Source organism: Natator depressus, chromosome 7, assembly GCF_965152275.1.
Source record: "Natator depressus isolate rNatDep1 chromosome 7, rNatDep2.hap1, whole genome shotgun sequence".
Classification (NCBI taxonomy): domain Eukaryota; kingdom Metazoa; phylum Chordata; order Testudines; family Cheloniidae; genus Natator; species Natator depressus.
The window spans coordinates 7,627,006-7,651,519 of record NC_134240.1 but is presented as its reverse complement, the minus strand read 5'-3'; the positions used below and the strand labels follow the sequence as shown (position 1 = coordinate 7,651,519).

The 24,514-nt window shown below is 41.1% G+C and overlaps 1 protein-coding gene and 1 long non-coding RNA gene across 2 annotated transcripts in view; one reads left to right on the top strand and one right to left on the bottom strand.

Moving 5' to 3' along the window:
* Nucleotides 1–7,006: 7,006 nt before the first annotated feature.
* On the bottom strand, nucleotides 7,007–20,189 carry KBTBD8 (kelch repeat and BTB domain containing 8). The gene is made up of 4 exons (XM_074957438.1): nucleotides 20,072–20,189; nucleotides 17,655–17,865; nucleotides 14,274–15,388; nucleotides 7,007–10,511 (listed from the first exon to the last, which is right to left on the bottom strand). The coding sequence occupies exons 1-4, from the start codon at nucleotides 20,085–20,087 to the stop codon at nucleotides 10,048–10,050; spliced, it is 1,806 nt and encodes a 601-aa protein (XP_074813539.1). The 5' UTR covers nucleotides 20,088–20,189; the 3' UTR covers nucleotides 7,007–10,047.
* Nucleotides 20,190–21,121: 932 nt separating this feature from the next.
* LOC141991375 (uncharacterized) overlaps nucleotides 21,122–24,514 on the top strand; it is a 51,584-nt gene continuing 48,191 nt past the window's right edge. The window contains exon 1 of the long non-coding RNA XR_012640356.1: nucleotides 21,122–21,207. This is a non-coding gene — a long non-coding RNA (uncharacterized LOC141991375). The remainder of the gene's footprint in view (nucleotides 21,208–24,514) is intronic.

The following is a 24,514-nucleotide window of genomic DNA, read 5'->3' as shown; positions in this document are numbered from 1 at the left end:
ACACACACACACACACACACAAAATAAATAGGTTGCTTAGGAGTATTTAAAGATCAATGTCAGGTAATGCAGGCGCACACTTTCATAGAAGAGTTTTGTACAATCCAATTTTAATAGGAATGTTTCCATACTACTTACATTGTAAAACTCCATTCTGGGTATTTAAAACATTCCCCTGCAGTGTTCGTAATCCAAACACTGCAGCAGGGTAGTGAGAACGGTGACCAGATAGCAAGTGTGAAAAATCAGGACAGGGGATAAGGGGTAATAGGTGTCTATATAAGAAAAAGCCCCAAATATCGGGACTGTCCCTATAAAATCGGGGCATCTGGTCACCCTAGTAGTGAGGCCCAAGAAAATAAAGCTGATGATATGCAGGTCAATATGATTTCATTGTCCAAGCTGGCGAGAATTAAACTGCACCAGATATGAATATTCCATTTAAGTTGGACTGTTAAGAAATTCTATAGAGATCTGACACCCTCTGTAATACATCGAGACACGAGGTTTCAGCACTGATGAAGAAATACTCCTCTATATAGTTGATTCCCAACATTTGCCTTCCATGGACCAGCTATCATGAAGGAACTTAAAGGAACATTCAAGTAGTTCAAGCCAAAATCTGACCTAATTTAAGATTATAAACATTCTGGCCGGTAATGATTGCTGTATCCATCCAAAACAACATAGGAACAAAACACCGCACACTGGAGATTAAAAGCCATTAGCCACCTTTCCCTTTACAACTTAGTTTTAATAAATTCTTCTTGTTCTTTTCCCCCAACAGCTACAGAAAACTTTGAAGAGCTTTGTAGAGGCAAAATGCCAACTAATATTATTCCTGTTAGCATGGAAACAAATCTTCCACTGGTTAAAAGCGAGGCCAAACTATTTGTTTTTTTAAAGGCATCTCTTTGAAGTACTGTAGTAGAGTATACAGACAGAGGGAACGGGGCTTACGGTGCACCACAACAGATCTCCTGTTTGACCTTGGACAAGCCAGCTAGCCTATCTGTGTCTCAGTTCCCCATTTATAGAACACGGATAATACTTCCTACCTCACAAGTGTACCACAAAGGTAAATACATTGAAGACTGTGAGACACCAAGATGCTATGGTAACAGAGGATCACACAAGCACTTTAGATAGATACGGGGGCAAAAAATTCCATGTGCGAAGCACATTGCTCGTAGCTGGTTCACAAGTGTGCCTGGCCCTGTACAAACACATAGCGAGAGTCAGTCCCTGTCCTGAAGAGCATACAGTCTAAACTGGCAAGACAGACAATGGGTGGGAAGGGAAAGAGAGAGGAAGTGATTCACCCACAGTCACACAGCTAGTCAATGGGAACAGGACCAGGTCTCCTGAGTCCCAGCCCCACGCACTAGTCTCCCCACGCACTAGCCCATGCTACTTTCCATCAATGGCTCCTTTCCTGGTGGATCATAATAAATGTGTAAAGCTACCTGTTACCTCCCAATTTTCATTTGCTACATGATTAGCACTCTGGAAGTTGGACTGCATGAACCTGATTAGCACTCTGGAAGTTGGACTGCATGCCCAACTTCATTTTAAAATATTGACATCTGGCATATGTCTGAACATTTATCCCTTTGTATTAATTGGTATTTCCAAGAGCAAGTCTTCCTACTTTAGAATTTCCTGTCTTATTTATTTACATCGAGTGTTCCAAAACTGGATTTACAAAGCCTCCTGGACTGACAAACTGGATGAGCAGATGATCTGGAGAATTGGCTCTCTCTTACATTGTGCTAATCCCAGAATATTGTGCTGTGATAAGTAGCAAGCGACAGTTTGAGATGGTGCACAACACACATTTTGTCCTGTGTATTTTTGTACTGGACTGCAATCTGTCTGCTCAAGCGATTGTGGTCACAGGGAAAATAGAGCTCATAGGATCCATTTCTCCTGAGATTAAACCCTTTAGAAATAATGTTTTTGTAAATCTTACTGGCCTTGCAAAAGGTGAAATTCCTTGAGACTTTTAGAATTAAGCAGCTTCTGCATTGCTGGCCTTTGGCCAAAAATGTTGTTTCTTCTTTGCTCAGACACACCAGGTTTAAAGCTTCTTTGGCTCTGTGCCATTCCAGGCTGGTGCCTTACAACTTGTACCAGCTAGGATTTTTCATTTATTAAAATATAAATATTTGTACTATTTTTCTAATGTGTGTACATAACACATGGGTAAAGTAGAGCTAAATTCTCTTCTAGTAGCTACTATTATTGCCATCAGCTAATGAAGTTGCTCCATGGGCTTAGGCGTTAGAAGCTTGTACTTTTGCATCCAAATGTTTCAGGGTGACACCTTGCAGACCACCCATGAGGGAGTACATTACATGTACATAGTGGATACATTCTGCATTACTTGGCTACCCAAGATATTTTGAGTGATTGCTGAAAGGAGAATAATGGTAAGAAAAGGTTAGACAAGTAGAGTGGTCAGACCATTTCCAGAGACTTATATGTCTACTTTTCTCTGGCTCTCTCATTTAGAGTTCTCCGAAGAAGGTGCATTACTTAGTTTGGTTTTTGGATGCATATTCTAAACAGAACGGAGCAAATAACTTACAATGATTAGACACATTGTTCCTGTTTCTGTACACAAAATGTGGAAGCAGAATGTATCTCCAGGTTTGTTATATGCATTTTTTAAAAAAAATTATTCAGATTTTCCACAAGCAGTTCTTGCACTCTGACTTGTTGACATGCAGTTCATGGAGAACAGAGCTGTTCAGAAATAAATAGAGGCGTTGTTTTTTTAAAATTTACAAATCAAAAAAGTTAGAGCAGCTTTATAGTTGGTTGACAAATATAAAGGGTGAAAATTTGCAAAAGTTATGTTGAAATATTTTCCCTTTTCATTCTTTCAAATTTCACAATTTCATTGAAATTCCGACACTGGAAATATTTCCACTTTGAAATTGGAGCTGTGTTGGTTAGTTTTGCTATGACGTACTTCCCAGCGCCCCTATTTGGAGGAAAGTAACTCTGAAAATCAGGGTTTTGGAGTACATACAACATAAAATGTATTTTACTGTAACATTCTCTCAAGATTTATGCACAATTTGCTGTTCATGTAAACATTCCTTTCAGTAAACTTGTGCATCAGTATATTTGCAGAAATCCATCACTAACACAACATAAACAGAGACCATCTGAATTAGTTGAAAAAACTCAAAATATTTATTAAAAGTTTTTTTGCAGAAGTTATCCAACACTAATCCAATATATGAACAGATTTCTTTGACAAAGTAATTGTTCTATTGTGTCAGCTTAGGTTAGACTGTCAATTGTTTGGTAAAATCTAGCAAGTTAATTTTACCAATATGCATGAAGTTTCTGGAAACCTCAGTCTTGGGATTTTCTTTGTTAACTAGGTAGGTGCAGTATGTTTAGAATGTGCACTGACAGCATTTGGCAAAAGTAAATGAGCTGTAGAGCAGAGATCACAAATTGTCGCTACAAACCAGAATACAGGATGTTGGTGTTTGGAAAATATTCCTTTCTGGATTTATTTGGTACTATTCTGGTGGGTGGATTCTAAGTATTATATTATCTTTGCTGGGCTACTCTAACACTTAGGGCTCTAAATAAGCACTTGTCTTTTTATCGGTTCAGAGTCCATTCATCAGATTAAATGATAGGAAGAAGTTCTAGCTAGGTGCCTGCTTTTTCCATTTGCTCTACTCGGGTTATGAGATTAGGGCCAAACTACGTGCTGCTCTTAGCTGTGGAAGGATGTACAAGAAACCTCCTATCTTCTGGAGCATTTCCTCCAGGGCAGGACACAACAGCAGTCCCAGTACTGTAGGGCTGCTCACTCCTGCTTTGGGTGGGGGTGGAGAAAGAGACCATGGCCCAACCTCCCTTGCTGTACCCGTTCAAAAAGCAGGCCTGAGCCACAATTAACGTTCCCTGTACTTCTCCTCAGAGAGCCACACCATCCTCTGCTCAAGGTTTGACATAAGGGACACAATCTAGCCCTTAATGTCTGAACCTTGTGAAACATTTTAGGAGTATTACATTTTCAAAATGCAGCCTGGCCATGTAAAGTTAGCTGAACATTCATAAATCCATCCATAGCAGATTGTTTTAATGAAACAATGTCTATTGGGTAATTTTTATTTATTTTTAATAAGAAACGTGTTTGGTCCTACATGCTGTGCTGCAGGTTTTCTAACTGGATTTTTAAAAGCCTGAGAACAGTAGCACAAACCTAACTCTGCTCCCATTGAAACATGTGGCAAGGAGCATTTTCTTCAGTGCTGCAGGAAATAGAATAACCTGCCCTCATTGCTTGAAAGCTCTCCCAGAGAGATGGAGAATGGGAGAGCCAGTAAAGAATCCCTTTTCTGAGACTGAGCACTCAACCCATGTTCTGCTCACTTTTCCTCTTTTGAATCTTATCCAGGGTTGGATTTTTCTATTGGGGGGTGGGGGGGGGGGGGTAGGTGGATAAGGTCCTGTCTCTGATATTCTCTTTTTCCATAAGGACTAAAGGAACATCTGGAGCTCATGGTGGAAATTCAATTTTCCTCTATGGAGTTTTGTCTTGTCTTTTTTGGGGGATGGGGCAAGAAAGCCAAATAATGTGCATTTCTTTGGGGGAAGGGGGTGATCCATTGCAGGAGTGTCTTGCCACAGTTTCACCTGGGTATCTCCTTTACTATTCTTAACCAAAAGTGCCTTCTAGATACCCAGTTAGCGACCATTACACTGGCTGAAAATTTATAGGCATCTATAGAAACCTCTCCTCTGACTGACGCTATAGCCAATTTTATTCATGGCTCCTTTGATATCCTTTGGAAATAGCCATGAACTCCACAGCCAAGCAAGTACAGAGAACAAAAAACATTCACACAAGGCTGAGGACTATAGGGCACTGGCCGATATACATGTTCTGCTTCCTACGTTTCTGTGCAGTGATCCTTCAGTTCTATTGTCTCTTTGGTTAGAAATCTCCTGCTGTGGAGAGAATAGGTTTAAGTAAGCTTTTGAAGCTTCAGCTTTGTCCACATTGAAGACTGGGACTTAATCTGATCTCGCTATTGCAATCTCTCCCTCTTTGGCTTTGATAATTTCCTCACTTAGGGAATCCAGAAGAAGGTTTGTGTTGTTCTTGGAGGTGAAGTATTTTTTGTCAGCTTCACCTCTTTCTGGTAGTGGATTAGTCCAAGGGGTTTATACTATCATACCAGAGACGTCATCCTTATGAGTAATCCGAATTTGGGGGCTTTCCCCTCTTTTCTTTCTATCAACCAATGGAAAGAGTGGAGGGGAGAATTCAGGTTAATCCTCCCTTAGCAGAGGATTCTTAGACACTGGACAGAAGTTGTATGGGAAATAAATCATCTGCTATTTCAAACCCTCCTGGGATCAATTTGAACTCCCATCTACCTACACCACTGGCTATATGTTAGTTCACACTAGCTCGGGCCGGCTGTTCTCTGGCCTGTCTGCCTAGTGCAAGTCATCACTCCATCCCAGTCTCTGGTGGGGACATTGGAAGCGGAGTCTGAAGCAGAGGAATAGCTATTGGGGAGGAGAGTAATTTAACGTTTACTCTTAATGTATTCAGTCCCATACAAGACACACAGGAGGACACAGACTGACACTTCACTGACCTCCTCCATGCTGGTTTGACCAGCCTTTTAGCTTGGACTTCAATGGGAAGCATTCCTGGGTTTTGGCAGAAGCCTTTCAGGCATGGCCAGAACTGCCTGCAGTATAGCCTGGGCCACACAGGGCAAAAAGAGGCTTTCCCTGCCTATGGCTCCCTCCCAAGTATGAGTCTCTTACAACCATTGGCAAGTTTGTAAACAGAAAAGGCACTAACATCACTGAGTACCTGTGAGCAGGGAGGAAAGTAGATTGACTATCAGAGGAAGGATACGTCAACCATTAATTAAGGCAAGTGGCTAAACCCTGCCTAGAGTCACTAAAAAAAATGCCCAAAACTGAGAACACATTGTAAGGGTGCCAAAGCTAGAACAGGTTTCATGTGGGAGCTGCAGAGTACTACTCAATATTGCTGCGGGAGGCAGAACATTCTAAACTGAAGCTCAGAGTGGGCTCCAGTCAGCACATGGTCACGGTCACCCAGGATTGACCGCTTCACACTGCCTTCCCCGGAAACCATGGAGCCAGCCCATCGGCACTAGATCATCTGGCATTCCTTCAGCAAGAATGCAAGGCTCACAAACAAACCATGTAACATACAAGCAGAGATTCTCCAGATGCAGCTTTAAGTGCTGTGAAATTCATTACAAGGAGAGAAATCTTGGAGAATGAACTGTGCTGATAAGGGTGCTACAACCCCTTCTGTTCTAGCGAGTTAACTAGTTACTTAGAAGGTGGACTTGTGGTTAAAGTCAAAGAGCAGGAGGTCTCAGTAATATTCCCAATTCACTTCCTATGCGAACTCAACCATGTTGCTTAACCACTCTGTACCTCTCTTTCACCACCTGTGAAATACTTCCCTACTTCGTAGGGATGCTGGAAAGCTCAATATAAGGTTTGTAAAGTACCCAGTGACCCTAGGATAGGGAGTGCTATGCAAAAAAGGACAATTTGAACAAAATTATAAACAGCTTTGCAAAACTGGCACAAGTTTTAACAGCCCAAGGGAGGTGCGGGGTGGGGAGACCCTCAAGTTGGTCCTGCCTGCATTGGCAAAGGCGTTTCTGGCTGCTCTACATTCCTACATGTGTATGGAGCAGAGATGTATCAGAGGCCCCACCAGCTTCCCTCACCACAGTGTGCCAGGGTGCCTCAAAGTGCACGGATAGCAAATATTTGGGATGTAGAACTGCAGAGCTGGGAAGAGAGCACATGGGTGAATTTCTACTTGCTCGCTCTACCAACTTCATTTTAAAATACATTTACAATTAAAAACTGTTGAAGTCCGTTGTATTTCAACAATAGGTTTATTTTATTATAAGAAACGTAACATGACATTAAGTAAAAATGCAAAAATTGTGCAATTATGGCAAAATGTTTAAAAATCCACACATTTGCCCTCATAGGACTACAGTACTTCTTACTAACATACCTGAGCACTGAACATTGGATGCCATTTCTAAACAGCAACAGGGAGCTCTTCGATTTCTTGCAGATCATATGCACTACACATGTCTGATGCACCAAGATCAGTTTTAGTGATTTAATCAACATCAAAATTTAGAAGAAAATGGGGAGTACAAATTATTTTGTGTTTTGATAAGATTGGGAGGGGGGAATGTTTAAATTTAAAGTATCAGCATAAGAGTAAGTGTCAATTTAATAAGGGCAGTCTAAACCAGAGCAGAAGAAATGATAAATGGGCAGAGAGAGGATGCAGAGAGCCATATGTAAATTACGAGTACCTTTGGTGCAGTTTTAATCAATTGTTCTCACACTGTGCAAGTTTATTTTTAAAGTCTGAGGCTACAGCAAGACTTCACCAGTTATCTGACTTTTAAAGAATTTAAAAGCATTTAAGAAGTGGCAAAATGTCTCAGCTATATTTCTGTTTAAACAAAGTATTCATGCATAAGATTCAGTATTTTCTCCTCCTATGCAAGTTCCAGGATTTAGCTTTTAAGCACATTACAGTCTTGGATCACAATCTTATTTTGAATGGTTAAAGAAAATGGAGATCTTCGTACTTTAGTGCAGATAAACAAAATTAACAAACCTACTGCAGAATTAACCACAGCATATTGTACGTCTATACATCACATGAGCAGTCAATTGTTAACTCAAAATTCTATTTAATATTTTCAAGTAATATATTGAAATTTGTTCTACTAAATAAATATAGAAGATTGTCAAAAAGCAGCAAGAAATCTTGTAAATAGTCAACCAAGCTTTTAAAAAACAACAAAGAGTTACATAACACTTTTTGGAGGAAAAAAGGTTTTACACACTAATGCAATACTGTAAGGGAGGGTGCTTCAGAAAGCTTGCAGCTAGAGTCCTACAATAGCACAAATAGAACTAGCCAAGGACTATGGAAAATGTAAAAAAAAAAAAAAAAAAAGCCATGGAAATAGCCTTATAAGAAAAATTCTTATTGTGGGCAGTGGATAACAATAGTATCTTGAAGGAACTAAACAAAAAGAGAAGCCACATACCTTAACATTGTTTAAAAATGCATTCTTAGCAACTATTCATATGCTCTCGATCTTAAAGGATGTTCCAGCACCCACACCTAAAAGAAGCAGTCTGGTCAATCTCTGGACAATGAGGTATGTAAATGCAAAGAGGCTTTTTTTTTTCCTTTTAGTTTCACAGTTCATTTTTTGATATTTTGTGCAAGATTTAAAAAACAAAACCAAGAGAGTTTGTTTCTTTAAAAAAAAGAAAACCCTACTTTGTGACAACAAGGCCATACACTGAGTTAATGTTATCCCAAGTCTCTCAACAGTTATGCCAGGGTGTTACACTATTACTGAGTGAAACATTTGGCTTATTGAAACAGCTGTTAATTCAGATAATGGCCATCCTTTGCTAGAATGCTTACCATTATCAATTTAAAATAAAACAGCTTTCCTTTACCTCTATTTGAGAAGTTAATCAGTTAAATATATAGGAAGATATAACATGCCTTGTTCTGGAGAGAATAAGCTTTGTAACAAATTACACCTGGCAAAGCAGAGCTGATATGAGCTCTAGGATTAAACATTTCCCTTTTACATCCAGTATTAACGATTGAAGAAGAAGCTAAACTTTAAACTTACTTTGTCATTAGAAAAATTAGTTAGATGTTCAATCCACAGAGAAAGTGTTATAATATATTGGATCCTCATTCTACATCTGCATTTAAAGTTCTTTAAACCATGGATTTCTGTGGATAACTTTGTTTTAATAAATTGGATCATGAGGACAGCTCAGTAGTGCAAAATTTTCACATTATAGGTCAGAACAGAATAGTAAAAGGTAATTGGGGGGTTGGAAAAAGGAGGAGAATAATCAAGGTAAGCCACATTTTTCAGTATTACTTGAGCACATGCAAACCCTTTATGAGAGGCAGAATGAGCTCTCCACAAAATTAATAGCCACTAAGGCCATATCCTGTCGTCATTCTGTGCAGGAACTCCCACTGCAGTAAAATGTTACTTAAAAAAAAACAAAACAAAAAAAACCCCACAATGGCAGGATAGGTCCTAAGAAGACAGACTCCATTAATAATAGCAAGCTGTTTTAAATAGTGGTGTAGGGTTGGCCCATTCATTTCAGTCATACAAGTATTAAAAATGTATTAGCACCATCAACTTTTGGGTTTAAGCCCTTTACGGGATGGAAAATGTTTTTAAGCAGTGTCAAAACTACTTTTCAAGCACTACATTTACCGGTAATTGGCAGAAAATAGCTATTTATACTGTTAGCTTGATTTTAACAAAGCCCACAGATAGAAAATGACAGTAGGCCTTCTGTTTCGAACAAATATACTTCATGTTCTGCTTCCAACTTCAATATTTCCCTCAAACTAAGGTAGTGCACAAACAACATTATGAACATTTTAGTAGACTTCAAAACAGTACAAAAAAAGAATCAGGAGCTAGCATTCCTCTTTGTACTTTCAGTTGATCTAAAATAAAGACCTAGTGATATTGCCTCAGGATTTTACCCGTATTTAAAAAAAAAAAGTCACTTCAGACCAGCTTGGATGTCCTTAGCTATTAATGCTAATTTTCTTTCATTGTAGTGCATAGTTATCCTGGCTCTTCTATTCTTGGTTTACTTTTATCACAAAACACACCCCTCAAGAATGACATGATTAAGTGTTTACCAGAAAAAAAAAAAATGCTGATAATTGCACTTTGTAACCTCCTTCTTGCTCCCCTGGAAAATATCAGCAATTTTAAAATGAACCAGTAATTCCCTCCCAAGCCTGCAACCTTTAAAGAGCACCCATCCCCATGTACAAAAAACTCTCTCTTTCCGCTGACATTAAATACTGACAATTGCTTTGTTTTCTTTTAAGACATGTTTTCTCTAACATCAGATACCACTGAAATCACTAAGGCTTGTTAGCGAATAAAATTAAATAACTTTCTGAAGACACTGCGGATACAACTTAGCAACAGCACATTCAAAATGTCGGCCTAAATCCCAAAGCCTATCTGGAGTCTCATACACTTTCTGCCATTGGTCAGTAACCTCATCATACTGATAGAGTGAATTCTTCCTGCTGGTTCTGAAAACATGTTCTTCAACAGTGACTTGAGTGGCTCTGACAAACAAATGGAGTTTGTTTTTGAAGAGTACCAGTTTAATATAGGGATTAATGGACTGATCGCATGGGAAGTCCTTTTTTCTAGTCCACTTATTTAGCTCGATGTCATAGGCCTCTACGGTAAACATACGCTGATGATTTCCACAGGTTCCAGCGATGTAGTAGATGGAGTCATTGTATACAGCTGCCAAGCCTTGGATTCTAGGCACAGTCATTGGGGTTAAAAAACCCCAGTAATCTTTCTGTGGATCATAGCAGAGGAAAAATTCTCCTACAGAGACAAAAACAAAAAAAACCCACAAGCGTAAGATGGAGGTTATGAGTTATCGTTCTGAACACAGTTCCACGTGGCTCCCAGACTCTGAAATCAGGTTGAAAAGGGGGGAGCTTGAAGGCTGTCAGCAGTGCAATGCTTTAGCTATGTACATGTTAACGATCCTTTCCTACTTCTAAACCACGTTTGAGGTTCTGGGAAAAGTCCTTCAAGGCTCTAAAGCTTAAGGTGTTTCAAGTATTCACTTGGTTCTTTTATTTCCCGGTAAAATAAAGACTATTTAATCATCTATAGCAGTGGTTCCCAAACTTGTTCCGCTGCTTGTGCAGGGAAAGCCCCTGGGGGGCCGGGCCAGTTTGTTTACCTGCCACGTCCGCAGGTTTGGCCGTTCGTGGCTCCCAGTGGCTGCGGTTCGCTGCTCCAAGCCAATGGGAGCTGCTGGAAGCGGTGGCCAGTACGTCCCTTGGCCTACGCTGCTTCCAGCAGCTCCCATTGGCTTGGAGCAGCGAACCGCGGCCACTGGGAGCCGCGATCGGCCGAACCCGTGGACACGGCAGGTAAACAAACCGGCCCGGCCCCCCAGGGGCTTTCCCTGCACAAGCAGCGGAACAAGTTTGGGAACCACTGATCTATAGATTATAAAGGACTTCGGAATGAATTGCATGAAAGATGCTAAACCTGGGAAGGTAACTGTGCATCTTAGACTCCATACAGACCTATAAATCTTTTGCATTATGTGCAAGCAGGGAAATGGATGGATTAGTCACTTACAGTGGTTTGTTTAAAAGGATACCAAATGGAGTCCTTGCATGAACCTGCTAACTAATTCACGATGACTTCTTTTTGGTTTGGACAATAATGAGCTTCATATATTGACGGCACAGATTACTAGCTACAAGTTGAAAATGACAGAAGTTCAGACACACGGAAACTAAAGCTGGTGCTCTTCCAATTTGGGTAAGGATAGTGCGGATTAGAAAACATTCTTGGTGAAGCTGTCTTTTACGGCTTAAAAAAAAAAAATCACAGTTTCCTCAAAGGCTATGGAATATAGTATAACAAACTTATTTTTCCCCTCACACAAGAGCATGTACTTCAAATTATATTTAATAGCAACTTCCATATACATTTTAAGACATCTTGCCAAGCAACAGTGTAGATAAGTATCCTTACTCCTATGATTGAATGGAAAAAAAGCCTGCAAGAATGGTAGGAAATTGAAAGGGGTGGGGTTTAGTTTAAAAGATTAAGCTACATGGATACCTATAGATTTCTCTACACTGAGATACAAAATTAAATAATTAACAGTTGCATTCCAATGGGTCTTTTACAGCCAAAGTCAGCCCCCGTACTTGAATCCTATGAACTTGTTTGGTGTACTTGTGTGTGGCAAGTGTATATTTTTATGGCAAGTGCGCAAGACTACCTACTTGTGAACAGTAGCAATTGCCATGCTGCTTCTTTCTAGGTAATGGAAGTTGCAGAATGCAGTTTTTGCACCAATAATACAGTGGAAATCAATAGTGTTTTGCCCATGAGGCTAAGTGTAAGGAAAACAATTGACAGTTATACTGTATGTAACTGGGGGCTGGGTAGCACAATGGATTAGCTTCTTTATTTGTGTAAGCATCAAGTTAACCCATAGAACCATCCAAAAGCAAAAGTTGCACAGGTGCATTCTCATGCATCTGTTAAGATGTGAGCAATAATACTCTTATTCTGAAGTTCCCACTTGGAAGATACAGAATTTTTTTTAGTGAAATATGAGAGTAAGTTTTCTACCAATTAGTTATTTCAGAAAAATAGTTAAAGGTGACATACTTTCTGTAAAAAGCTTTTAAGAAGAGGAATGTAGATTTTTAAGCAGCAGGCTGAAACAAAATGTTAACGGATGAACAACATTCTATGCATTGCATCAAATCTACCCCTAGCATTCCCTTTCAATAAGACACACCCTAAGGGTCATTTGACTTAAACCCAAATAAAAAGTTGGTAAACTCAGAATTCTAGCTGAAACTCCAGACTGACATACTACCACATGGTTTTCACTAACAAAATTTGGCTCTCCCTGCTCACTTAGTCCAGGAACAATAAAAAGAAAAAGCAACCACTCTGTAGAATTCTCTCCAGATCCCACGGAATCCTATCAATCCCACTCAGTGCAGCTGTGGTGTGCAGCTGGGAGGGAATCATGGCACTGATTTGCAATATTGCCTCTTTGCAAACCTATACTGATTTCTTCTCCCTCTGGAAGTAATGCTGAACTGTCAGCATCTTTTGTAGTTTCCCCTTCACAAAGATTGGCAAGATCAGAGAGGGGAGCCTGTCAGGAAAAGTAGCCAACAGAAGGCCCAGGACTGACATATTGAGCCCTAAGCCTCTACAGGTGCTTAAAGAGATGTGTGGGATTTCTCTGGGATCTTGGGCCTCCCACTCAAATAATCATCTCAAATTCTACAAAGCCAGTTCTTGGCTGTGTCCAGTTCTGGGCACCACACTTCAGCAAAGCTGTGGACAAATTGGAGACAGTCCACAGGAGAGCAACAAAAATGATTAAAAGGTCTAGAAAACATGACCAACAAGGAAAGATTGAAGAAACTGGGTTTGTTTAGTCTGGAGAAGAAAAGTCAGAGGGGGGACATAACAGTCTTCAAGTATGTAAAAGGTTGTTACAAAAGAGGAAAGTGAGGAAGTGTTCTTCTTAACCACTGAGGAGAGGACAAGAAGCAATGGGCTTAAATTGCAGCAAAGGAGATTTAGGTTAGACATTAGGAAATAAGGGTAGTTAAGCACTGGAACAAATTACCTAGGAAGATTGTAGAAACTCCCTCATTGGAGGTTTTTAAGACCAGGTTAGACAAACACACACACTTATCAAGAATGGTCAACATAAGACTTAGTCCTGCCTCAGTGCAGGGGACTGGACTAGATGACCTATTAAGGTCCCTACCAGTCCTACATTTCTATGAAGTATGTTACAATTAGGTCTGCATATATTCTTACAGCAGAGTGATATAATTCCATTGGTAATGGTTTAATAACAAAATAACTGAGGCCTTTAATTATGGCACAGTAGTTGACGTCACTATAATGAATTCAGGATCTCAGAACAGACTGCTGCACACCCTACTGGTAAACTGTCAAGTTCTTCAACATTTCCCCTTCACTGTAAAATCTCTTGCTCCTTGGGCTTACTTGTAGACTCCATCTTAGACAACACATCCCTAGCGTTTGTAAACAATCACAATTTTATGAAGTCTATTTAATCTCCTCCATTCTCCTTCACCTTGTATAACCTTGTGCTAAAATAGGAGGCTCATTGCCAGAGGTGGTCAAAAACTGGATTTTTTTCCCCCAATGGATGAAAGTTTTCTGACCAGCTGTACTGAGCTTACTAAGCCTCTCAGGAAGGGAGGAGAGGTTGTAAAAGCCCCCAATAAGCCTACAGATTACATGGGATGTGGAGGCAAAAAGGAGGATAAGTTCCCCCTCACAATAAGCTTCTTAAAAAGTGTACAAGAGGTGGAATTGCTGCTCCCACTTTGAGGAGAAATGTCATGTTTCCATTCTCCACTACCTCTCTCATCTCCCCTCTGTTCTCCCCCACTCCCATTTTCTCGGTTCCCTACTCCTCTGGCACTCTTAAAATCTGCAGGAAGTGAGCAATTTAGGAAGTTCAAAGGTGTAGAAGCACTGGAACTAGACAACTCCCTTCCCTACTGATAAAACAAAATTGCTTACACAGTTAAAGCACCTTACCCTGTAAAACATAGATGTGCTCTTTATATTCCACAGCACTATGAAATTCCATTGCTACAGGCATTGGACAGACAGCTGTCCAACAGTTCTCTCTGCTGTCGTAACACTCCACAGATTTTAGTGAATTTCGACCATCTCCTTCATAAACACGACCACCTATTGCATACAGTTTACCACAGCAATGAACCAGTTTGCAGCCTATTCTGGCTCGTAGCAAAGGAGCTTTAGGTAGCCATCTATTGCCAGAGTGATCATACATCCAAAAGTCACTCTCTGCTCTGTGGTCTATGGAGACCTCACTGCTGCTTGGCCTGTAGCCTCCTGCAATGTAAATATCATTATCAGGTGATACAAGAATTCCAACTTCCCTCAAATCGTTTGGTGGTTTGCATAGTTTAAACACTCTCCCTGTGACTGAATCTAAACAAGGCACTGTTTGCTTCTTTCCTGAGTGTTTGTGGGCAGCATCAAAGCACATGATCATTTCAGAAGCAGTCATTCCAAGCCGTTGTGTATAGCCATTGGCACTAGGTTGTCCCTTTTGTACACAGCTTTTGGCTATAGCCTGTGCAAACATGGGAGGGATTCTCTCTAAAAATGTTTCTTCCAACAGAGGCATGCGGATGCATTTGGCAAATATTTCTGGAAGGTGCACTTCTCTTTTATTTTGTTCATGTTCAAACCACCTTATAACGCTGTCGTAAACATGCTCTTCTTTGTCTACGTTTAAGTCATCACTGTCCAGTATACTTATGAGTTGGTCTTTTCTCAACTGGAGAAACTCTTGCTCTTTGGTGACACTCAGAAACTTTTTACGAATGTAGTCTTGTGATCTGTCTTTGAGTTCCTGATGACCATAGTGATCAGCAAAGATAAACACCCCAATAGAGTTTTGTGGGTCCAAATGACTGATCATATATTTAGCACACTGGTCCTGTATGGAAGGGATCTGGAAGATACTAGCTGCAGTGAACAAAGCTTGGACATTGGCCTCTGTCAGCATTACTCTGGAGGTATATGCATAGTTCAATACTAAATGCATTGACTCTGCTTCAACACCAACTATACGAACTTCTTTCTGGGTACTTTCTGTAAGGCCGCTAGTGAACATAGATCTACAAAAGAAAAATATTTAGCAGTTTATTTTCAATTCCCTTCTATCTACAGGTCTAAAGATAACTGTAATATAGTTTATCATAACGTGCATACCATTCTAACAGCTAGGGCTGTCAATTAATCGCAGTTAACTCACGGGATTAACTAAAAAAAATTAATCACAATTAATCGCAGTTTTAATCGCACTGTTAAACAATGGAATACTAATTGAAATTTATTAAATATTTGGGATGTTTTTCTACATTTTTCAAATACATTTATTTCAGTTACAACACAGAATACAAAGTGTACTGTGCTCACATTATTTTTATTACGAATATTTGCACTGTAAAAATGATAAAAGAAATAGTATTTTTCAATTCACTGCATACTAGTACTGTAGTGAGATCTCTTTATCATGAAAGCACAACTTACAAATGTAGATTTTGTTTTGTTACATAACTGCACTCAGAAACAAAAAGTCCACTCGGTCCTACTTCTTGTTCAGCCAATCACTAAGGAGAAACAGGTTTGTTTACATTTACAGGAGATAATGCTGCCCACTTCTTATTTACAATGTCACCTGAAAGTGAGAACAGACGTTCACATGGCATTTTTGTAGCCAGCCACATGCCAGATATGCTGAACATTCGTATGCCCCTTCATGCTTCGTCAACTATTCCAGAGGACACGCTTCCAAGCGTTCAAAAAATAATGCATTAATTACATTTGTGACTGAACTCCTTGGGGGAGAATTGTATGTCTCCTGCTCTGTGTTTTACCCACATTCTCCCATACATTTCATGCTATAGCAGTCTCAGATGATGACCCAGCATATGTTGTTTGTTTTAAGAACACTTTCACTGCAGATATGACAAAATGCAAAGAAGGTACCAATGTGAGAGTTCTAAAGATAGCTACAGCACTTGGCCCACAGTTTAAGAAACTGAAGTGTCTTCCAAGATCTGAGAGCAAGCTTTCAGAAGTCTTAAAAGAGCAACACTCCGATGCAGAAACTACAGAACCCAAACCACAAAAAAGAAAATCAACCTCCTGCTCGCGGCATCTGACTCAGATGATGAAAACGAACATGCATTGGTCTGTATGGCTTTGGATCATTATCGAGCAGAACCCATCTTCAGCATGGATGCATGTCCTCTGGAATGGTGGTTGACGCATGAAGGGACATATGAATCTTTAGCGCATCAGGCAATGCTGGCTACAACAGTGCCATGCGAATGCCTGTTCTCACTTTTGGGTGACATTGGAAACAAGAAGCAGGCAGCATTATCTCCTACAAATGTAAACAAACTTGTTTGCCTGAGCGATTGGCTGAACAAGAAATAGGACTGAGTGGACTTGTAGGCTCTAAAGTTTTACATTGTTTTATTTTTTGTACATAACTCTACATTTGTAAGTTCAACTTTCATGATAAAAAGATTGCACTACAGTAATTGTATTAAGTGAATTGAAAAATATTTTTTATTTTTACAGTGCAAATATTTATAATAAAAATTATAAAGTGAGCACTATTCTGTGTTGAAATTGAAATCAATATATTTGAAAATGTGGAAAACATCCAAAAATATTGATATAAATGGTATTCTATTATTGTTTAACAGCATGATTAATTGCAATTAATTTTTTTAATTGCTTGACAGCCCTATTAACAGCACATATCTGATCATCATTCATATAATGCTGTCGCAGTCAGTTACCTAAATATAAAGTGCACTTATACTCTTACAAGTGACTCAGAAATGACAGTTTGGAGTTTCATGTTTGTGTCTCATTAATTCCATATCTAGTTTGCTCAATTTACATACATAAATAGGTTCTCTCAAATTTCCAGTCGGCACACTCAACCCAGGATCATAAGTTGTAATGCATTCCATGTCAATATGCTAGAATGTATGAATGATGTTAAGGAAAGATAAATACATTTTGAATGCTATGATGATAAAAAAAAAACATGGAATGGATCTCCCACAGAGAAGAGGTTTTTTTAAAAAAAGACAACATGAAGATGAAATCATTTTCAAAGTAAGTTTCCTTGAAAATGCAGTTGCTGCCAATTCATTCATTTTAAAAGCAAATTGGAAGAGATCACTGAAGAAACAGAGATGTTTGTTAAATCTGAAATGTCATCACTAGCAGAAGTCACACAGAATACAGCTGCAGATGGGTATAAGTTTTATAATTGCTATCAATAATTAAAATATTTAATAAATTATAAAAGTGATTTTGCACTTGGTAAATACGAGTGCAGGGACCTACATACTATACCTGAAATAAGGACTGATTGCAGCAAGAACATTCCTATGACAGGAAAATGTCTTCCCATGATCAACTTCCACTACAATATCTGTCAGCTGTCCTTCATCGTACATTGTTTTAAGTTGTTGGAGAATACTGCAAGCATGAAAGGGATCCATTCCACTGCTGACTGTGTTTGAAGGAGGAATTCCATTCAGTGTTTGTGAAAACTTACTTAGTTCTATTTAAAAAAAACAAAATAGTCTTACTGGTATTTCAATAAAGAAAAAGCAACAGAGCACACTATCAAGAATATATCCATATTAACACAAATACACCATATATCAGCATTAAGAATAACTATTGATTTGAGATTCCTCATTTCTCTAAATTCCACAATCTTCTATGTGGCTAAATCTGTAAATTACGCCTATCAACTTTAAGATGAAACAGTCACATGATAAATATTTGGCACTTATATATTACATAACCTTTCACCCAGTTATCCCAATCCTTATTGAGCTATTGGAAGTATTTTATTATCCCATTTTTACAAAAGAATGAAACAAGTCAGTGACTCAGTTCCCAGTTCTCCAAACACTTATGTACGTGCTTAATGAAATGGGAAATAAACATTGGCTACTAACTTTTCCAAATAACTGGCAAGATTACAGTCCTAAAGTACAGTTTACATTTTCAATAGCAAATACGCACAACCACAAATATTAAACAACATTATGTATAAATATGTATGTATTTTACAAAAATTATTTGGCTAGCACTTAAAATTATTACTCAAATGTGAAAGGACTCGACATCTATCATGAAAAGAAATTAAAAACTGTACACTTCTGAAAATATCTGATGGTTCCTAATAAGGTAAAGCCCAAAATGATAATTGAGCAATGTTTCCAGCGCAACAACCTGTTTCGTAAGGGAAATGAGTCTTCTGTTCAACAACAACAAAGGAAAGCTCAACAGGAAAAATGAAGTGTTGAAAACTGTAAGTCGGATAATGCTGCTGACTGCACAGAAAATAGTCATAATGCATTCAGGGCTAAACACATTTAAAAAAAAAAAAAAAGACATGATAGATGGGACATTTAAAACCTGTCTTGTGCTAGTGTGCTGCAACGTTTCCCTATACAAAAGCCAGACACAACCTTGTCCCACAAGTCCCAGTGAAATCAATAGGGCTCTGATGTGCACAAGAATCTGCTGGCAGGCTTGGGGCCTAAGATTCTCAATATCTCATTGAATCACTCTTAGAACAATTCTCAAAAAATATTCCTTGTTCCAGAAAGAACTTTAAGTACTTCCCTTAAAATAAGTATTCAGTAAAAGAGTCTCTCCACAGCACTGAGCAAGATGTGACAACTTTGATATTCTAAACTAGAGTACATTCTCCTCAGTACAGGTGAGTCACCTGTCCTTGTTTAGTATTGAGAACAGTGATATTACTCAATAAAAAACAGCAACCCTTTTCTAAGTTCAACTCCAACACTTCCTCGTGCCTGGAGAGACAGCACAAACTCTGAGAGCTGCAAAAAAACATACACTTCCTTCTGTAGGTGTGAGACGGGAATGCAAACTCCCGCATACCAACACTGAACAGGTCCAGAACAACTCTCCCACCTGCCAGTCGCCTAACCAACATGCAAAACCAAAGAAGCTCCCCATAAAAATGGAGCTGGCAACGTATAGCTTCTCACCCCTGCATCCCAGCTTCTTTATTTGCAGGATTTGACACCACTGACCTGCAAACTCCTCCCACCAGCTCTCTCCCTGATTTCCCTTTCCAATCAGTTCCACGACTGCTCACCTCTGCTCCCCTCCTCACTCTGTTCTCCCCAACATATATTCCCCTGAGCTAGCACCCCACACACTCTGACCCCCCATGTTACTCCTTCTCCCTCATTCTCTTTCCCTTCTACAGGCAGCCCTCCCCTCAGGTACACCCCCAAATCTGCACCCCCAACCAGACACTCTCCTCCAGACACTACTCCCCAGACACCCCACCCACAGTTCTCTTCCCCACTCACTCTGCCTTCAGACACCCTTCCCCCCCCCCGGCAACCCGAGCTCTGCCCCTCCCCAGACACCCCTCCCCCCCAGGCAACCCCAGCTCTGCCCCCCCTCAGACTCCCCTCCCCCCCAGGCAACCCCAGCTCTGCCCCCGCTCAGACTCCCCTCCCCCCCAGGCAACCCCAGCTCTGCCCCCGCTCAGACACCCCTCCCCCCAACTCTGCCCCCCCAGACACCCCTCCCCCCAGACAACCCCCAGCTCTGCCCCCGCTCAGACACCCCTCCCCCCAGACAACCCCCAGCTCTGCCCCCCCAGACACCCCTCCCCCCAGACACCCCCAGCTCTGCCCCCCCTCAGAAACCCCCCCCCCTCCCGGCACCCCTCCCCCCAGACACCCTTTCCCCGGCCCGGCCGCACCGACCTCCCAGCGCTGCCATTCTCGGGGCCCGGGCTGCGAGCGAGGGAAATGTCACGGCCGGGGCCGCTTCCCCTTCCCCTGCTCCTCTCCGGGGGACGGATACTGCCTCGCCCGCCAACCAGCCTCCCCGCACCAGCCAAGCTACCGCGCGCTGATTGGCGGGGGCCCGCAGTGCATGCCGGGAAACGTAGTCTTTCCCCCCTCCCACGCGCCGGGACGGGGAGGGGTGCGGGCCTTTAGCGCGCGGTGCATGCTGGGATGCGTAGTTCCTGAGGCCCGCCGCGGCTGTACCGCTGGGACTTGTAGTTCGCAGCGGGTGGCTGAGGCGGGGGGGGCCCTGTCATCCCTCCCAGCGTTCCCGACCCCGGGGGGCGCTGGCCCCAAGGCCTTGGGGGCGGGGCTGGCGTGGCCACCAGATCCTCCTCGCCCCGGGCACATGGAGGAGGGCGAGGCTGCCAGGTGTGGTGGGACGAATTCCTGGAGATTTCATCCCAGGGCCTAATCTTTCCTTCACGCTTCATCTTTCATTCCTGGAGACTCCAGGCCACTCCGGGAGGGTTGGCAACCCCTCCCTCTGAGGGCGCATGAGGCGGCAACTCTGCGCCTGGCTGGGCTGGGAAGCGAACCCACGGCAGCTGGCCTGCCCCGCCCCAAGGTACTTGTCCTGCGCCAGCTCCTAGGACAGGGGCGCTTGGTCCCGCCCCAGCTCCCCACCCTGGCGCGCTTCTCTCACCCCAGCTCCTGGGCCCAGCTTAGCTGCCATTCTCAGCTAGTTCCCCTCTAGACAAGCCGCGACATACCCGTCCACACCTCCTCCTTCTCAAACTCACTCAGAGGCTTCCCTTTCTGTGGCCCCCCACCCCCTGTCTCTTCTGCAGAAAACCGAGGCCGTGGGAGCCTAAATGCCTTAGGACGGACGCCACAGCTACAGACTCACGAAGGGGGAAAGCCTCCCCCTGCACGCTCATGATTGTTTGTGCTTTTTGACAAGACCACTCCCGGCAGTAAAGTTAAGCATATCCCCCAGCGTTTGCAAGATTGTGGCCAAATTTTGAAGCAGGCTTGGGCTCTGGTCCTGGCAGGCAGTTATCGGGGCCCACCCAAAGACTGGCTGACTTCAGTGAGGCATCATCACAAAGGTACAGTCTCTCCTGCCTGTGGTTGCAGTTGCAGACTTGGGGCCTTGGAGGGATTAGTTTTTAGAAAGTTTGTTTCCATCTTATTTGGGCCTGCAAAAATTGCTACATTCACTGGAGAAGACCACCAGGAGCATGAAACAGAAATAGAAAACAAGGGCAATATTCCCAACACTATTTATAGGGGATATGGTCAGTGGTGTAATACTAATTGGATAATACAATCAGTAAGGACTTCATTCCATTATGTTGATTTTTCAGGAAAAAACAGCTAAAAAAGGTTTAATTAGATTGTAAGTGCTTTGGGGCAGGGACCATCTTTTCTACGTTTGTATAGTCCCTAGCACAATGGGGTCTTGGTTCATGATTGGGGTTCCTAGGTGCTATGGTAGTAAATAGCAAAGAGGCAACCAAACTAATTTAATGGACAAAAAACTGTTTTGTTGTCAATGACCTAGAACAGTACAAAGCACAATCTCTTTTTCGGAATAGAGATTAGTGGTTGGAGGCTATTGGTTTTGTTCAGAGTTATCTGCAATGACCAAATGATAGCCCAGTAGGAGAAAACAACAATGAACCAAGTTTCACTTTTGTGACTTGAATGGTTATCAGAAGGAACGTACAGAACTGTTTTCCTTTTGTGAACTGCAGATTAAATGAAAGGAGAAGCCACTACATTCTAAATACATTTAGGATACTGATAGTTTTTTCTCTTTCCTTGATTTAACAAGATCTGCAGTTCTATGGTAAGCAGAGAAGTTTAACACTCTGTAATTTTTAATTTTTTTTTGTATAAACAAGACAAGCAAAGAAAGGCACCATTAATTTAAATTAAGATCTTAGATAATAAAGTCTTTACCTTTGAATCTCAGAAATAATTAAACAAGTGCATTACTGATGTCCTGCAGAAGCATACACTGAAGGTAAAAATAGTACTGTTCTATGTCATGACTGCTGCTTACATGGTTCTACTTTCTCTTGCCGGGAATGGTTTTACCCTCTGTTAGCAATTATCAGCAGTGCCCAGACTGCTGTCGATAATCATACCACACAACACAGGAATGATAGTGACTCTGATGAAAGAGGTGTAAAAGAAAATAGAACTTCATTCCTGCAAATCGATTCTGCAGTTTTCCAATTTCCCCATTCAGTACTGGTAAAGGCTGTGAAATTGACCAGAGCTATATCAAATGAAAGTGAAGGGAGAATAGCTACAACTCTTACCTTTTAGAAAATGACATCCTCATATATTTGTCCTTCTCTGACCGCAGATATCACCTGCATTATGGCCTCAGTGTGTCATTTCTTTTGCTGTGGAGACTCTGGCTTGGCTGGATTAGCGTACAAAATGAAAGAATGCAATAGAGAGTGTTTTAAATATACATATAGCATTTAATCTGATACCTTTACTGAGGAAACATTTCTTCTTGCAATAGCTCACCTTTATAATGGTTTTGGTGGATATAAAATTTGCCACACGCATAGCTTTAAATATTTGTTAAATAGCAGTAATATCATATATCTCAGCAAGAAAACATACCAGATGGAAACATTTTATGGAAAAAGTGTTATTTACCATTCAGTAGTCCCACAATCCAAAAATAGGATTATGTTATTGGCTCAGAAGTTACTTTAATTCTAAACACTTTATTTTACAAATGATTACAACTTTTTTTTTAAATAAAAGTATCATATTTAAAGTTAGAGCCTGATCCTCCTTGTGCACTCAGAACTCCCACTTCACTAGGAGACTTGCCTGCAAAAGAAACTTAGGCTAAGGTCATTTACTTCTCTCTCATTCTTGTGAGGAAGCCAAGTGGGTTAGGATGCCAAGTGGAGGAAGGAGTCAGAAAGGTGAGGAGGAGTTTTAAAGGAAGAGGAAGAGGAAGAAAAAATGTGAATTAGCTGATCACAGGGGAAAAAAACTTTGTTTGCACACATAGTTCGGTCACTTACATTTTTCAATACCTGACTGCACCCACAAATTAAGTACAGTATTTGGTATATCCACCACAGAAATAGGGGTAAAATTCAGATTATTCTGAAACAACCTCTCTTTCTTCAAACTGTTCAGATCCAGGGCTTTGGGTTGAACTGATCACCAGATAAGATGCAGTTTTTAATGAGATAGTTAGACTACTATCTATATAGAGCAGAACTGGTCTCCTTGAAAACGACGCAAGTATTCAAAATTCAAGACTGACTGTTCTGCCTGAGCAAATGGAATCAGGAAGTGATGGAAAGTTCTTTGGTAACTGATTAACTCATATCTGGGATATCATTCTTCCTGGAGGACGTACTGAATTTATTTCAGCCAGAAATATGCTTGCCAGAAAGGATGTTTGATTAACCAGCTCTCGGAATTGCAGTGGTGATGTGAAACAGTAGAATTAAGAAATGACAATCTTGCTGCTGCAAGCACCAGAAGGATGAGTTAGAAGTTAAAAAGCATTGTACTGGAATCTCTCCATATTATGCCCTACAGATGATGAAGAGGAGGAAAATCTTTGCTGATGTGAAAAACACAATTCTAAGTGCTTGGTATGTCCTCAATGGTCCTGTACCCAGCCCATCTACTATTTGAATGTATAGGAAACATTCATTGTTAGAACACCTGGTAGATTTCAAGACTTTGTCTTGACCACACAAAGTGAAACTATAAAGGGAAATGCTTCAGGAGTCCTTCCTTGTCCCAGTTATCAGAGAAACAAAATGGAGGAGAATATTTGCAGTGCACTGTGGCTTGAAGCCTTCTTTTCCCCTAGTGCCCTCTGCAGGATTAGAGCAACCTAGACTCAAAACCTCCATGTGGCAACAGTAGGTTGGTCCTGTGTCTCTGTTCTTGCACTTCAAGCAGGATTGGAGCAGAAGGGTGATGGAAAAGGAACTTAAAGTCACCTTTGTGCTCCCTATATTCTCAGGCAGCCTCAGAGCAGCTCTCGCTTATGTTTAGGCTACAACAGTATTCTAGCATGTGTGGACAGCTGAGAATAGCTAGAGTCCCTGTGCTCTGACAGTGCCCCTTCCTCTCCCTCCCTACACCAAGAGGGCTCACATGGAGTTGTTCCATCACCTGGGGGGTGAGCCCCCTTACCAATAGGTTATAAAGGCAAGGGATCATTGGGATCATCTAGTCTGACCTACTGTACAACACAAGCCATACGACATCCCTGAAACTAAAGCACAGCTTTTAGAATAACACCCCATTTTGATTTAAACATTCCCAGTGATGGAGAATCCACCATGATGCTTGAGAAGTTGGTCCAGTAGTAAATTACCCTCATTGTTAAAAATTCGCACCTTACTTCTT

Bases quoted from the DNA above. Each gene is read 5' to 3' on its own strand.
- KBTBD8 (XM_074957438.1), bottom strand. The intron at 15,389-17,654 runs GTATAGTATGTA...TTTCTTTTGTAG, and splicing joins GCAATCAGTCCTTATTTCAG to ATCTATGTTCACTAGCGGCC. The intron at 10,512-14,273 runs GTAAGGTGCTTT...TTGTCTCTGTAG, and splicing joins GCACATCTATGTTTTACAGG to GAGAATTTTTCCTCTGCTAT.